Source organism: Vicugna pacos, chromosome 5, assembly GCF_048564905.1.
Source record: "Vicugna pacos chromosome 5, VicPac4, whole genome shotgun sequence".
Classification (NCBI taxonomy): Eukaryota; Metazoa; Chordata; class Mammalia; order Artiodactyla; family Camelidae; genus Vicugna; species Vicugna pacos.
This window is the reverse complement of record NC_132991.1, coordinates 49874228-49887039: the sequence shown is the minus strand read 5'-3', so window position 1 is coordinate 49887039 and position 12812 is coordinate 49874228. Positions and strand designations below refer to the sequence as shown.

Below are 12812 nucleotides of genomic sequence, written 5' to 3'. Positions count from 1 at the left end.
TATAGTTCTGCACATTGAATTAAAATTAACTCTGTCTTTAAAGTCTATGAAGAACCTGAGGAAATTGCTCCTGAAGAGGAAAAGCCAGTTCCTGTTGTGGAAGAGGAGGAGGCAGAAGCCCCACCACCAGGTACAAGACAGGATCCACCCTATGGGAAAATACATCATTTGATTTTTATGTTTATTATATATCTTAGTTAAGGTAAAATGTCAGTCTTCCATCTCCTTACTTAACATTTGACCTTATTGGCAAAAATAAAAGTCATTTGTACACATAAAACTTTGGTCCTACAGAATTTTACAATATGCATACCAGAGAAATAAGTGCGATCTTTTTTATTCATTCATAGCGTTAAACTTTTCATTGTAATCATCTGACTCTAAAAGAAATTCCTATCTTTCAAGTGCCTGAAGAACCCAAGAAGATTGTTCCAGAGAAGAAAGTTCCTGTCATTAAAAAACCAGAAGCTCCACCTCCTAAAGGTACTTACAGTAAAATAGTTACTTCATTTGTGTGTGCTGTCTAAAATTTGACACTCTTCCCTTATTATGTATTGTGCTGTATTATGTGTTTGACTGTCATCTATATGTTACAGTGCTAAACAGACTTGTCAAATTAATGTGTACTATTGCATCTGGTGATTTTATACTATTAAATTCTACTAATATCTTTAAAGTACCTGCGATGGCAAAGAAAGTTGTCCCAGTGAAGAAAGTCCCAGTGGTTAAGAAGCCTGAAACACCAGAAGTTAAAGGTATTCACATCATCACTGACATCATAATTTTTTTTAAAAAAAACTCTGATATCTTAAAGTGGAATCCAGTGAGTTGTCTTCACTGTTAGGAACAAAAATGTCCTTACTTTGTTTTCATTAATTTTGATGCTGCTCTCTTAAGTATAGTTTCTTTAATCTTAACATTTTTTTCAATGTCTTTAAATACTCTTTTTAAAATAAAACTAATATCTTCAAAGTGTCTGAGCTGCCCAAGAGACTTGTTCCAGTAAAGAAAGAACCTGTACCTGTTACCAAAAAACCAGCAGTCCTGCGAGAAAAAGGTACCTACCATGAAGAAAAAAATATGTATTTCTCTGAATGCTGTCTGAACATTTTAATAATAGTTCTTAGAGCAAAAAATACTGAAGTATAAGTATTTTTATAAAACACATTTTACAGAAAAAAGGGGGAAATAATTAAGACAAAGAGAGAAAAAGAGATAGACAAGCAGGAGAAATCCAGCCTATCCTGAAAGATAAGGTTGGATACAAAGATGACAGTCATATTTTGGAGTTCTGGAAATGCCAGTATAAGGCACGTACTTTAGTCTGTGGGCAGTCGGAAGTTCCAGAGTTTTTGAAGCAGGTGTATAGACTAATAGGAGTTGGGCTTCAGCTAACTGGCAGCAGTTCAAACTCTTAGAAGACAATGATAATAGAAAAGAGCTATTGCAGTTACTTAAGGTCTTTAAGAGCTGGATGAGATCAGTGGTGATAGAAATGGAAAAGGAGACTGGATTTGAGAGAGATGGAGATCAAGTTAGTGTCTGTTATCAGAGCAATTAGGGACATAGGGGAGCCCAAGATAATTGTAAAGTTTGAACCTAGATGGCCACGAGAACGGTTCACTGGGTCCCTGAACTGATGTTAGAAGATAGTGAATATATTTTTCACTTCTCAGGTATAAAAATTGGGAATGTGCATCTGGAAGTGAGGAAAGAGATCAGGGCTAGAGAGGTAGATCTAGAAGTCATCAACATGGAAATAAGAGCTGAGAGAGCAGGAGTGATTGCTCAAAGAATGTAGAGCGAATTTTTAAAAGCATCAGAGTTAGACCAGTGGGGAACATCTACATTTAAGGATACACAGAGGATGAGAAGTAAGTGAAGAAGGCTGTGAAGACTCATTTATAAAATTAGGATGTCCCAAAGGGCATCACACCTTCAAAGCCATTTTCCACACAAAGTCTTATAAGATGAAGTTCTTTCCCATGTATTCTTTGCATGCTCTTTGCAGAATCTTGCACATCTTCTAAATTCTTAATGGTAAACAAATCAATGTCTTTAAAGTGCCTGAAGTTCCCAAGGAAATCATCACAGAAGAGAAAGTGTCTGTTCCTGTACCTGAAGAACCAGAAGCTCCACCTGTCCAAGGTACATGGCTGCTCTGTAAATCTTGGAAAGATGACCATCATCTTCATCATCTTGCTTTGGTTGTGGATGGGTCTTTTGTATCTATCTGTTGTCTGTCTTGTGTAGTGAAGTTACTGGTATTGGAGTCCAAGAATGTGTTATAGAGTATAACTAAGTTGATATGTTGAGAACTAGCAGCTGCAGTATTCTATTCTGAATTCAGTCTAAAGTCAAATACTATGTTTTTTAAGTTGAAGAGTCTCCTGAGGAAATAATATATGAAGAAAGAGCATCCATAACCATTGGTAGAAAAGTGACTCCCCCTGTTGAAGGTATATATACATATATTTACATATATATAAATTCTAATTTTTTTAATCTTGTGAAAAATCCTGTTAGAAATACAAAAGTATTTATAGTGTGACATTCCTTCCTGAAATTATATGTAAAAGCATTCCAGCACATGTTTGATGGCTTCATTTTTCAAACTGTTATACTTCTTTTAAAGTAGAATCTTTGATTATCTTGATGGTAATTAGAAATTCCAAAAGATACAGTTTACTGAGGCAAAACTGGAATAACTGGATCCTCAAATGATAACCCAACCCCGGATTTTAAAAGTCATCTCATCTGCCATCAACATACATCAAATAAATTAGTTAATAGAAGATTTGAGTACACAAAAATAGAACTCTTACCTCTTTTTCTATGTAAGCGAATTTGTAGTTGTATATTTTCGTTCTTACGATCGTGATCTTTGCGTCTATGTGAGTCTTTGGGAAGAGCTTTACATTACAATCTCTTATCCTTGTCAACATTCTTTAAAGAACGTGAAATTGAGAAGTATGTTGAGCCTGAAGAACCTGAACCTGAACCACAACCGGAAGAAATACCAGTACAAGGTATTCAGTTCATTGGACTCAGATCTTCCTTACCATGTTCTTCATCTTGATATATGTATATAAGTTTTACGTTGTTCTACGTGTATAGGTCTCTTTACACCTGTATGTAAAATGTTCTGTTTTAAATGTGCATCTCAGCTTGTGTATTCATATCATTTGTACTGTGTATTTCACATCAATGTGGTTTATATGGGTGCTTCCTTTGTTATCAGTGCCTGTGTTCTGTTTCTCATTATCTATGTACAGTGTTGATATTCATATGTCTTATGTTGGATACCAATATTATGTATCCAAAAAAGCAGACTTTCTTCTTCATAAATGTACTTAAATTTCTATTGAATATACTGTACATCCACATACCAATTAACATATCCACGCACTAACACTCCTGAAATACTCTTTTTAAGAACCTGAACCTGAAAAGGTTACTGAGAAACCAAAACTCAAACCAAGGCCCCCAGCTCCTCCTCCTGCTCCACCCAAGGAAGATGTGAAGGAGAAAATATTCCAACTTAAAGGTATAAAATGCCACTTCCAAAGTTTTATTAATGTGCTTCAAACTTCTATCCAGTCATCTGAAGTGCTGCTTGCAAGAAATGTATTTTAAAAGTGTGTACTTTCAGACATGATCAAGCTGTGGGACTTGGATAGAGACTGGTGTGTTATGCTGCCCTAGGTGCCTTGTCAGGCCACGCCTGCTGCACCGGGTGTCACAAGTGCACCAGTGTTAGCTTCATCCTGGCCATCTGGATACAGGGCTGTCGGACTAACTTTCTCATGTGGAGTGGGGTGAAGGGATTTTCTGATTTCAAAGCCTGGTTGCTATGCATATCTTTGGGATCTTGTGCATGTGGAATGTATAAGAACACTTTGCAAGGTATTTTTAATATTGCAGTAACAAACTTATACAAAAGTCAAACTGTATTCTTAAGGAATTGCATATGCTTTTAAATCTACTATGAGTAATATGTTTATGGTATCCAATAGCTATGTTTATATACCATGAAAGGTACATGACTTATGAACCACCTGTCACTGCTCCCTCTGCCTTTTTTTTGCAACTCAATAAAAGCCCAGTTGTGTTCTGTGATCATCCTCAGCATAGCCAGAGAGAGTGGTTATGGATACACTTGACACCCGGCATCTCTTCCTATTGTTAAACTTACCTTCATTCTCTTTGCATGTAGGTTTTTCTTTGAATTGATTCAATATTACTTAATTTTTAAAATAACATCTTCGAAAGCTGAAATAAACTAGCCAATCACAGTATTCTTTTTATTTTAATAACATGTCTTATTTGTGGTGCCATGAGATTTTTTTCCAATCTAAAATAATCTAGATATAATCTTAGATGCGCACTTTCCCCATACTCACCTATACATGGAAAAAACCAGAATCTTCCAAAGTAAGAATGGTTTCCACTGATTCTTGGCTCTCTACAATCCTCCTGGCCTATAGGGGGAGCTTCTGGCATTTTAGCAGACACAGAAAAAGTGGGCACTTCTTAAAAGGCTACCCATTTGTTGACTGATATTCCATGAGGACACAAACTTAAATACATTTCCCTTCATGTAAAATTTATATGCAAAGGAAAATTTCTTCCTCCTGCAAAGAACAAAAATTATCTTCCTTCTCAGCCAGACTTGAACTTACTAAACTTTGGAGTAAAACAGCAATCTGTTTTCATGGTTTAAACGCTTCCTGTATGTTCTTTAGTGGCTGTTCTTGGCTGTTATTATTGCTTTGGGGTTCTAAGCAAAGCTTGGTTTTGATTCTTGGAGCAAGTATTTAATAATTTGTTCAGGCCAGTCTAAATATACAAATAATAAAAGTAAGATCATATTCTTTGAAGCTGTTTCGAAGAAGAAAGTTCCTGAAAAACCACAGGTTCCAGAAAAAGTGGAGCTGAAACCTCTGAAAGGTATTTCACAGTCTAGAAAATGCTCATAGCAGTGTCCGTTCCTTTGACTCCTTGCTCTTCCCACTCCTCAGAATGTTCTTCTTCTTCTTTTTAAGATCATCAGAATAGTCTCATTGATTCCTTGTGTTTCTGTAGCTTTTATGGTCCTGGCTCATGAGTGTTGCTTTCTTTGTCTCCCATCAATTTCATCCGTTCATAAATAGATGTTGTTTTCTTTGTCTCATCTATGTATGTCGTCTTGCATTTTCCTAAACTAAAAAAAAATCACATTTTACTGATTAGCTAAAATTAATTATCAGGGCACATCTTAGCTTAAAATTCTGAGAGCTAGTAGTAGAAAGCTTTGGAATTTCATGTGAACAAAACACTATTTTAGCCAGTGTTATAAGCACTAAAAATAAGTCATTTTCTCCTTCTATACTATTAAGATGATTCAGAGGGATTGCCCTGTGGCTTTCTTCTCTCAGACTCTCAGACTCCAAGACATTGTTTCAGGTGTACAAGATCTCATGTTGTAGGGAAATTTCATTATCACTGCAGGTCATTTTTTCAAAATTTATTTCTCTTTAAAGAATATTTTTCCCTACCCAAATTTAGGCCCTAAAGAAAAATAAAAGAATCATAAAGGTCTAGAAAACATCTATTAAAAATAAAACTGTTAATTTTTCTAGTAAGTATTGTAAGTATAGCAGTGTTCCATTGAAGTAGTCAACACATCCAGAAAGTCCGATCTGTCCTGATTCACTCTGGAATTATGAAAAAAATCACCCATCTGAATATACATTTCCTGATTTATAAAATAGAGATTGCAAAATAGTATTACTGTGGATGCTAACTAGTGGAGGATTATTACAGAGCCACTCAAACATTAAAATTACATGTAATGACATATAATGACTTTAAAATCACTGTTACAATGGTGTATTCTGCACTGAGTCTCAATTGTCAATAAGATCTTTAAAATAAAACAATATGGAAAAACAAATGCAAAGATATATTCTCACTATGTCCATTAGATAAGTAAAAAATATGCCAACCCAACTTACGTTAATTAGCTACATGGTTCTCTCTCCAGTTGAATCAATGAAAAAGGTTTACACGAAGAATATTGGTAACTCTAAAACAATATTGAAGGCCAGCACAACTTACCATGGCTGAAAAATTTTAATGTTTAACTGTGAAATTTTACATAAAATTCTTAACAGGAAAAATCACTATTTAAAATGAAATATTTACATATTTGCCTTCTGTATGTTTAAAATATGAAGTAAGAGTTAGGCATGGTTATTTTTATCACATAAAACAAAAACGATTTGATGAACTGAAAATGTCTTATGTAAAATACCAAATGGGAAATTTTATAGAAATATTTAAGAATTCAGATTTTATGTGTGTTAATGAATGTTATAAAAAGATAATGTTTTAAATTAGATTTTCATTGACATCAGTAGAGAGGTAAAGTGGTTCGATAATCAGTAAGTGTTTCTCTTTTTCTTCCCCATTCAAATCCATGAGGGTTCTGGTAGTAATAGGAGGCTGCTCTATATAACAATATCATCTGCCATGCCCAGTGTTCACTGAAGATGCAAGAGGGAATTAGCTTGGAATTCCTTGGGTCTCTTTTAGTCTAAATTCAAGAACATTTCCTCATCCATTAAAAATAAGCTCCAACACCAGCTTTCAAATTCTATAGTTCTATCATCTTAGGTTAGTATTATTTCAAAAAGGGGACCTTTAAGAGAGGATGCTACTCTTCTGTTAAGAAAACGAGACATGGCCCTTTCGCAACATCAGGTGATAATCCAAGATCCCTTGCCTTTCTTTTCTCATCAGTGGAGAAGACTGAATAATGACACTAACACCTACCAGTATCTTTTCAATGTAATTAAGGGTCAGGGGCATACCAAGGTAGATTTGGACAATCTACAATTGCAGATTGGGGAAGAGTGCTGTCAAGAACCTAGTATTTGATGAAAGATTCATAAAGTCAATGTAGAACATCTTCTGAATAAATATGATAAATATATTTGCCTGCAGTTAATGCAATTGAATTTCATCACAAGTTTATATAGATATTTGCAGAAGAAATAACTTGAAGGGTATTATTTGCTTTAAAATTCTGTCATATTTATGTACAGCAAAAATATTACTTACACACTGTAGCTAACTAGTTTTGAAAGAGACATTTTTCTTGTTGAAATTTACTTATTACATGAATTCACTTCAACATTTAAAATCATATTCTTTTAAGTGCTTGGAGCTGAAAAGAAAGTTCGCAAATTACTTCCTGAGCCTAAACCAGAACCAAAGGAAGAAGTTGTTCTCAAAAGCGGTATAGTATTTTCAGCCATTATGTGAGCTTCAAATATGCCGAAAATAGACTTGAAAGCTTACAAAATGTTTCTGTCCCCTGGTTTTCTTTTAATTAGATTCCCAATTTATGAATACTCATTTGTAGTTTCATTAAAAATTAAGAATGCGATCATTTCCATATCTTTTTTTAAAAAAGACAAATTTTGTGAGCATTCAGAGTATCTTGAAATTTTCAACAGTAATAAGCAAAACTAAATTGATAATATTCTAAACTAATAACAATGACCATAGCTGTCACTTTCATAATCAAATTATGTAGTAAGTGTACTTACCCTATTAAATACTCTAAATTACACCAAAGTATTTAAGCCTAAATTCAGCATTCAGTTTTGAAGAGTGACACGGGATCACCATAACTAATAAATAACATTTTCTAAAAACTGAATGTTTCTTTCTACTAATAAAATATTAAAGAACTAGGAGCAAGATACTCAAATGAAAAATCAAGTTCTAACATTTTCTTCACATAGAATTACTTATTTATAGACTACATTTCTTTGTCTATCTTGACTACAGTAAACTTTATACTTATTTAAGTACTTCTTATTCAATTGTACTATTGAATTTTGATTAGAATTTGTTGCTATTCAAATCATTCATTTTGTGTTTGGGATATTTCTGCCACGGATTTGTCTCTGAACGGACTTGTCTACCTACATAGATATAAAGTGACTCTGAGTGCTATTCTAATTAACATTACAAACTTTGATTTTTTAAAACATTTTTTGTGTAAAATGCCAGTTTCCCAGTGCACCAGCTCGCATGCTTTTCATTTTCCTTGCCTTGTACAACATTTGCATTTGTCAAGCTTATTCAGCATCTTCATTAGTTTGTCTTGGTTTACATATAAACCTTTTTGTCTTTTAAGTTCTAAGAAGGAGACCTGAAGAAGAAGAACCTAAAGTAGAACCTAAAAAAGTAGAAAAAATTAAAAAACCTGCAGGTAGGAATCTCAGTAACAATTTGTGAAATTATCTTTTAACAAATTGGACATTTAACAAAAGGTTTATCTTGTAAACATAAATGGAGTTAAATGTAAACGTAGCTTCATATTTCATCTGTGACATAGCCTGTGTTTTTCCATTGTCTGCTTTCTGTTTAAATACCTTTATCGTTCTCAAATCCATTCGTGCATTTCCATACACTTTTTAAAAAATAATAATTATTATTACTATTTTGCCACCTAAGTTTTCTGGTAGAAATGGTTGTGAAGTAATCAAGTTTGCTGCAAAATCATAATGTCATGGGAGGGTATCAACAAATGTTTCCCAAAATTTGGGGGCTTTTAATTGGGTTGACTTTTATCATTAGCCTGTTCTCAAAGAGTGTATTTGGAACTATTATGGAAGTGATTTAGAAAGGGAGAGCTAATGGGTTAGGAGGCAAGTGGATGGAGTAAGAGAAGAAAAATAAGTTGAGGCATAGTCAGAAGAGAAAATAAAAATTAATTGATAGAAGATAAGGAGTTTTTTTAAGCCATCAATAGAGCTTTTGAAAAAATAATTTGATCTGATTATTTCAGATTAGTTGATTTGTAAGCATTCAAATCTTAAAATGACCCTAAAAAAAAACCTTATTATCTTAAAGTGCCAGAACCACCTCCAAAACCTGTTGAAGAGGTTGAAGCACCTCCAGCTGCTGTTCCCAAAAAAGAAAGGAAAATTCCTGAACCAACGAAAGGTACAAACTTCCTGGCACTTTCTTGGTTGTCCCTAAAAATGCAAATATGCATCAATTAAAATGTCATGACACTGGCATAAAAAATTGAACACATGAGCTTGATCTGCTCATCTTATCCAGCTTAATTTTTTTTTTTACTATTTCTCTCTCATGTGCAATTGCCTCTTGACCACCCATTTGTTAAATAAATTACTAAGTTTTAAACACTAAGAAAAGTTTATTAATGGGCAATGAGATGAGTAACAACATTAGAACCAGTAAAACTGCCTTACCATATTTTCCACATTTTGTTGAAAATGCAAAAGAACGTCAATCAAATAGGTGATTTGGTGACTATAGATGTATAAATTCTAGCATCTCCAAGATACGCCAGGTCTGCCCACTTTTGGTTTAACTTTGTGAAAAACTTCAAAAATACTGTGATAACCTGCTTATTACTGTGAATTGTTTTAGTGCCTGAAATTAAGCCAGCAATACCTCTCCCTGCACCTGAACCAAAACCAAAGCCTGAACCAGGTAAGCAAGCTTATCCTCAATGTCAACAGTGTATACCTTCATGTTTCACATGAATAATGTGCAGTTAATAAGAAAAAGGGAGTAAAAATCTACACTCATCCAATGATTTCTAACATCCCAATATATTTTTAGATTATATTGTTCTATTTTATTTAATATAATATGTTAGAAATAGGCAAATGTATTATTATATTGTATATAGTTAGAATGTATTGTTCTCTGAAAAAATAGATATTGGGAGATTTTAAAGTTACATCCGAGAAGGCAAATAGGCCACCAAATAAGGTTTCTGGAAGTGACAAAGGATACATTAATGCAATGGACATCTTTCTACAGAGGTGAAAATTATCAAACCACCTCCCATGGAGCCTGCTCCAGTCCCCATCGCTGCCCCGGTCACGGTGCCAGTAGTTGGAAAGAAAGCAGGTATTTATTCTGTAGTTTTCTTTTTGCTTGTTTTGATGGCTTAATAAAAACTTCATTAAAATTCAAGACCTCGTTTGTTGAAACATAGGCATCATTTCAACTGTGGGAGTTTATGAATTCTTGATTTTCTTCATCTGCTGTCCTTTACCAATCTAACCTCTCACCCAAGGGTACATACTGTGTTTTGATTGAAATGCACATTCCTGCAAAGCACCGTTTCTTTATATGCTTTTGAGATGGAGTCATGAGTATGTTCCATGCTGATGAAAACTAAGAAGACAGACAGATACTCTCCGTGGACAGACTTATAGGAATCCCACGGAGATTCAAATTTCCCATCTGCCCTGTAGGAATCATTTCTCAGTTTTTGAAAAAGACTATCCTTGGGGATAATGAAAAAGCTCTGGAAATGGATAGTGTTGATGGTTGCATAATACTGTGAATATGCTTAAAGCAGCTGAATTGTACACCTAAAAATTGTTAAAGTGGTAAATTTTATGTTAGGTGTATTTTACCACAGTAAAAAGAAAAAAAAAAGGCTGCATAGTTCAGCCTTTAAATCTATATAAGAATTTAGATCATCAATAATCTTCTTAAAGGTACTAACTCAGTGGTATAGTTATCTCAGGTACAGACTTGAAGTACTTAGTTGTACATGAAGTATGAGTAGTTCATCTCTTAGGTGATAATCTCGAAACCGGAAGTGATTTGATGTGTATCGACCATTGATAAGTACACATCCTGACTAATCTTTGACTATTTCCTTCATTTCTTTAAATTTTAATTTCCTAGTCTGTAAGATCAGAATGGTAATTATATCTACCTAATAGGATTATTGTGAGGATTAAATATATGCAAAACACTTAGCACAGTGCTTGGTACATAGTAAGCCCTCTAGAAATATTTGGGGTTTTATTGTGTTTAATAACATGAGACAATATATTATGTTCTTCAGGCTGTAGTTTAATTTTAATACTTATGTTAACATACTTTGTCACTGATATTTTTGGCTTGGGCATTATATTCTTTCTTTTGTGATTTCTATATGATACCTTTTATTCAGAAAAAGACAATAACCACCATTGAGCTGATTAAGTATATGTAAAAATACAGCTTTTCTCACTTCCCCAGAGCCTGACACTAGAAAATTGCTTCTACAGTTTATACTGCCCCTGCATTAATTGAATTAAATTCTGAGTGTAGGAACTATCTTGATTCTGCCTTGGTTCACTGTCTAACTAGGGGAAATCTTCAAAAGAATACATACATTTGTAGCACATATGCTTTCTTTTTCTCTAGTCTACCCTGGATTGGTCTGCCCAACTTAATTAAAAAAAAATGCTTTTGGTAACTTCTGAGTTATTTCCCTTTTGCCTGTGTTGATTCTTTGTTGACGAAAACTTATTTCCTTAGTTCACATAACCAGCATATACAGAAACATATAAAATTACTCTGCTTAGCTAGGCAAGAGTAAAACTCTTCCTCACAAGGCAAGAGTAAGCCTTCCAGAAATGGGAGAAGAGTAAAGATACTTGCTGAAAGTAATTTTTTCATCCTAAATACATTGGCAATTTAGTTTGGTCACATCAGTCTCAGAATATGCCTTCTTGGAAATCTCAAAGTATACACCGTAGGAATCTCATAAACAAATCCAATTTTTTCTTTATGAATTAATATTTGTAATAAAGAGCATGACTCACCCCACATGGTTTACTACTAAGCATGAAATAAGTCCAGAAATTGTTTAAATGCTGAGTTTTCTTTAATTTCAGAAGCCAAAGCACCTAAGGAAGAGGCTGCCAAGCCGAAAGGTCCCATCAAAGGTAAGATTCATGTCCCTGTACCTGAATTGTAATCTGTCTCTCTGGGAAACTTTGCATTCAAGGGGAAAGGAATTCAAAATTTACAACACTCTTTATTATTCCCAATTGATTCTGCTAAGACTAGTATATCTTCTGATATTGCAACTAATACACCTCTAATATTATTCAAGTGGGTATTATATAATATATATGTGTATATGTATTAGCATAGTGAACCCTATAAGTCCCTAGCTTCATTCTTCATATACTTCATATTTATGCATGACAGATAAAATAATTAGAAATTCATCAGGACATTTTATATTTGGCATTAAAACTTGAGAAAATAAAGAGCATTTATTATACATGGATTCCTATTGCACCTGATTTTCCTGTCTGAAAGAAAGGAGTATAAATTCAGTTGCCCCTTCACTTGCCTAGTCGTTAATTTGCTGTTCTTGTCTCCTAGTTTCTTTGTCATTTGTTTTACCCAGCAGGCAGCCAAGTATACGCTTTCTGACTTTTATTCAATTTTTAATTTTATTTTGAATTAGGTGTACCCAAAAAGACTCCTTCACCAATAGAAGCTGAAAGGAAAAAGTTAAGACCAGGAAGTGGTGGAGAGAAACCGCCTGATGAAGCCCCATTCACCTACCAGCTAAAGGCTGTGCCACTGAAGTTTGTGAAAGAAATCAAAGACATTGTCTTGACTGAAGCAGAGTCAGTTGGCTCCTCTGCAATCTTTGAGTGTTTGGTCTCCCCCTCCACTGCAGTTACAAGCTGGATGAAAGATGGTAGCAACATCCGGGAGAGCCCAAAGCACAGATTCATCGCTGATGGTAAAGACAGAAAGCTGCACATCATTGATGTTCAACTCTCTGATGCTGGCGAGTACACCTGTGTTTTACGTCTGGGGAATAAGGAAAAGACCTCCACGGCAAAACTTATTGTTGAAGGTAATTTCCAGTCTTCTGAATGTGGTCCGTAATAAACTTTAACACAATAAACCTCAGTAGCAATTTTTTATTGTCCTTTGAGACAAAATGTCTTATTTCCAAGTTTTAT

At 34.2% G+C, this 12812-nt stretch overlaps 1 protein-coding gene across 4 annotated transcripts in view; it reads left to right on the top strand.

Annotated features, from left to right (window-relative positions):
* The window catches only part of TTN (titin), a 264646-nt gene that overhangs the window by 143090 nt on the left and 108744 nt on the right, over nt 1-12812 (top strand). For 2 of the 4 annotated variants that reach the window (XM_072961227.1, XM_072961226.1), the window contains 11 exons: nt 44-130; nt 406-483; nt 3437-3547; nt 4882-4950; nt 7202-7282; nt 8192-8266; nt 8911-9003; nt 9457-9519; nt 9856-9945; nt 11718-11768; nt 12302-12703. In XM_072961227.1, the coding sequence (XP_072817328.1) occupies nt 44-130; nt 406-483; nt 3437-3547; nt 4882-4950; nt 7202-7282; nt 8192-8266; nt 8911-9003; nt 9457-9519; nt 9856-9945; nt 11718-11768; nt 12302-12703 (1200 nt within the window). The remainder of the gene's footprint in view (nt 1-43; nt 131-405; nt 484-3436; nt 3548-4881; nt 4951-7201; nt 7283-8191; nt 8267-8910; nt 9004-9456; nt 9520-9855; nt 9946-11717; nt 11769-12301; nt 12704-12812) is intronic. The other 2 variants (XM_072961229.1, XM_072961228.1) reach the window with 1 other exon arrangement.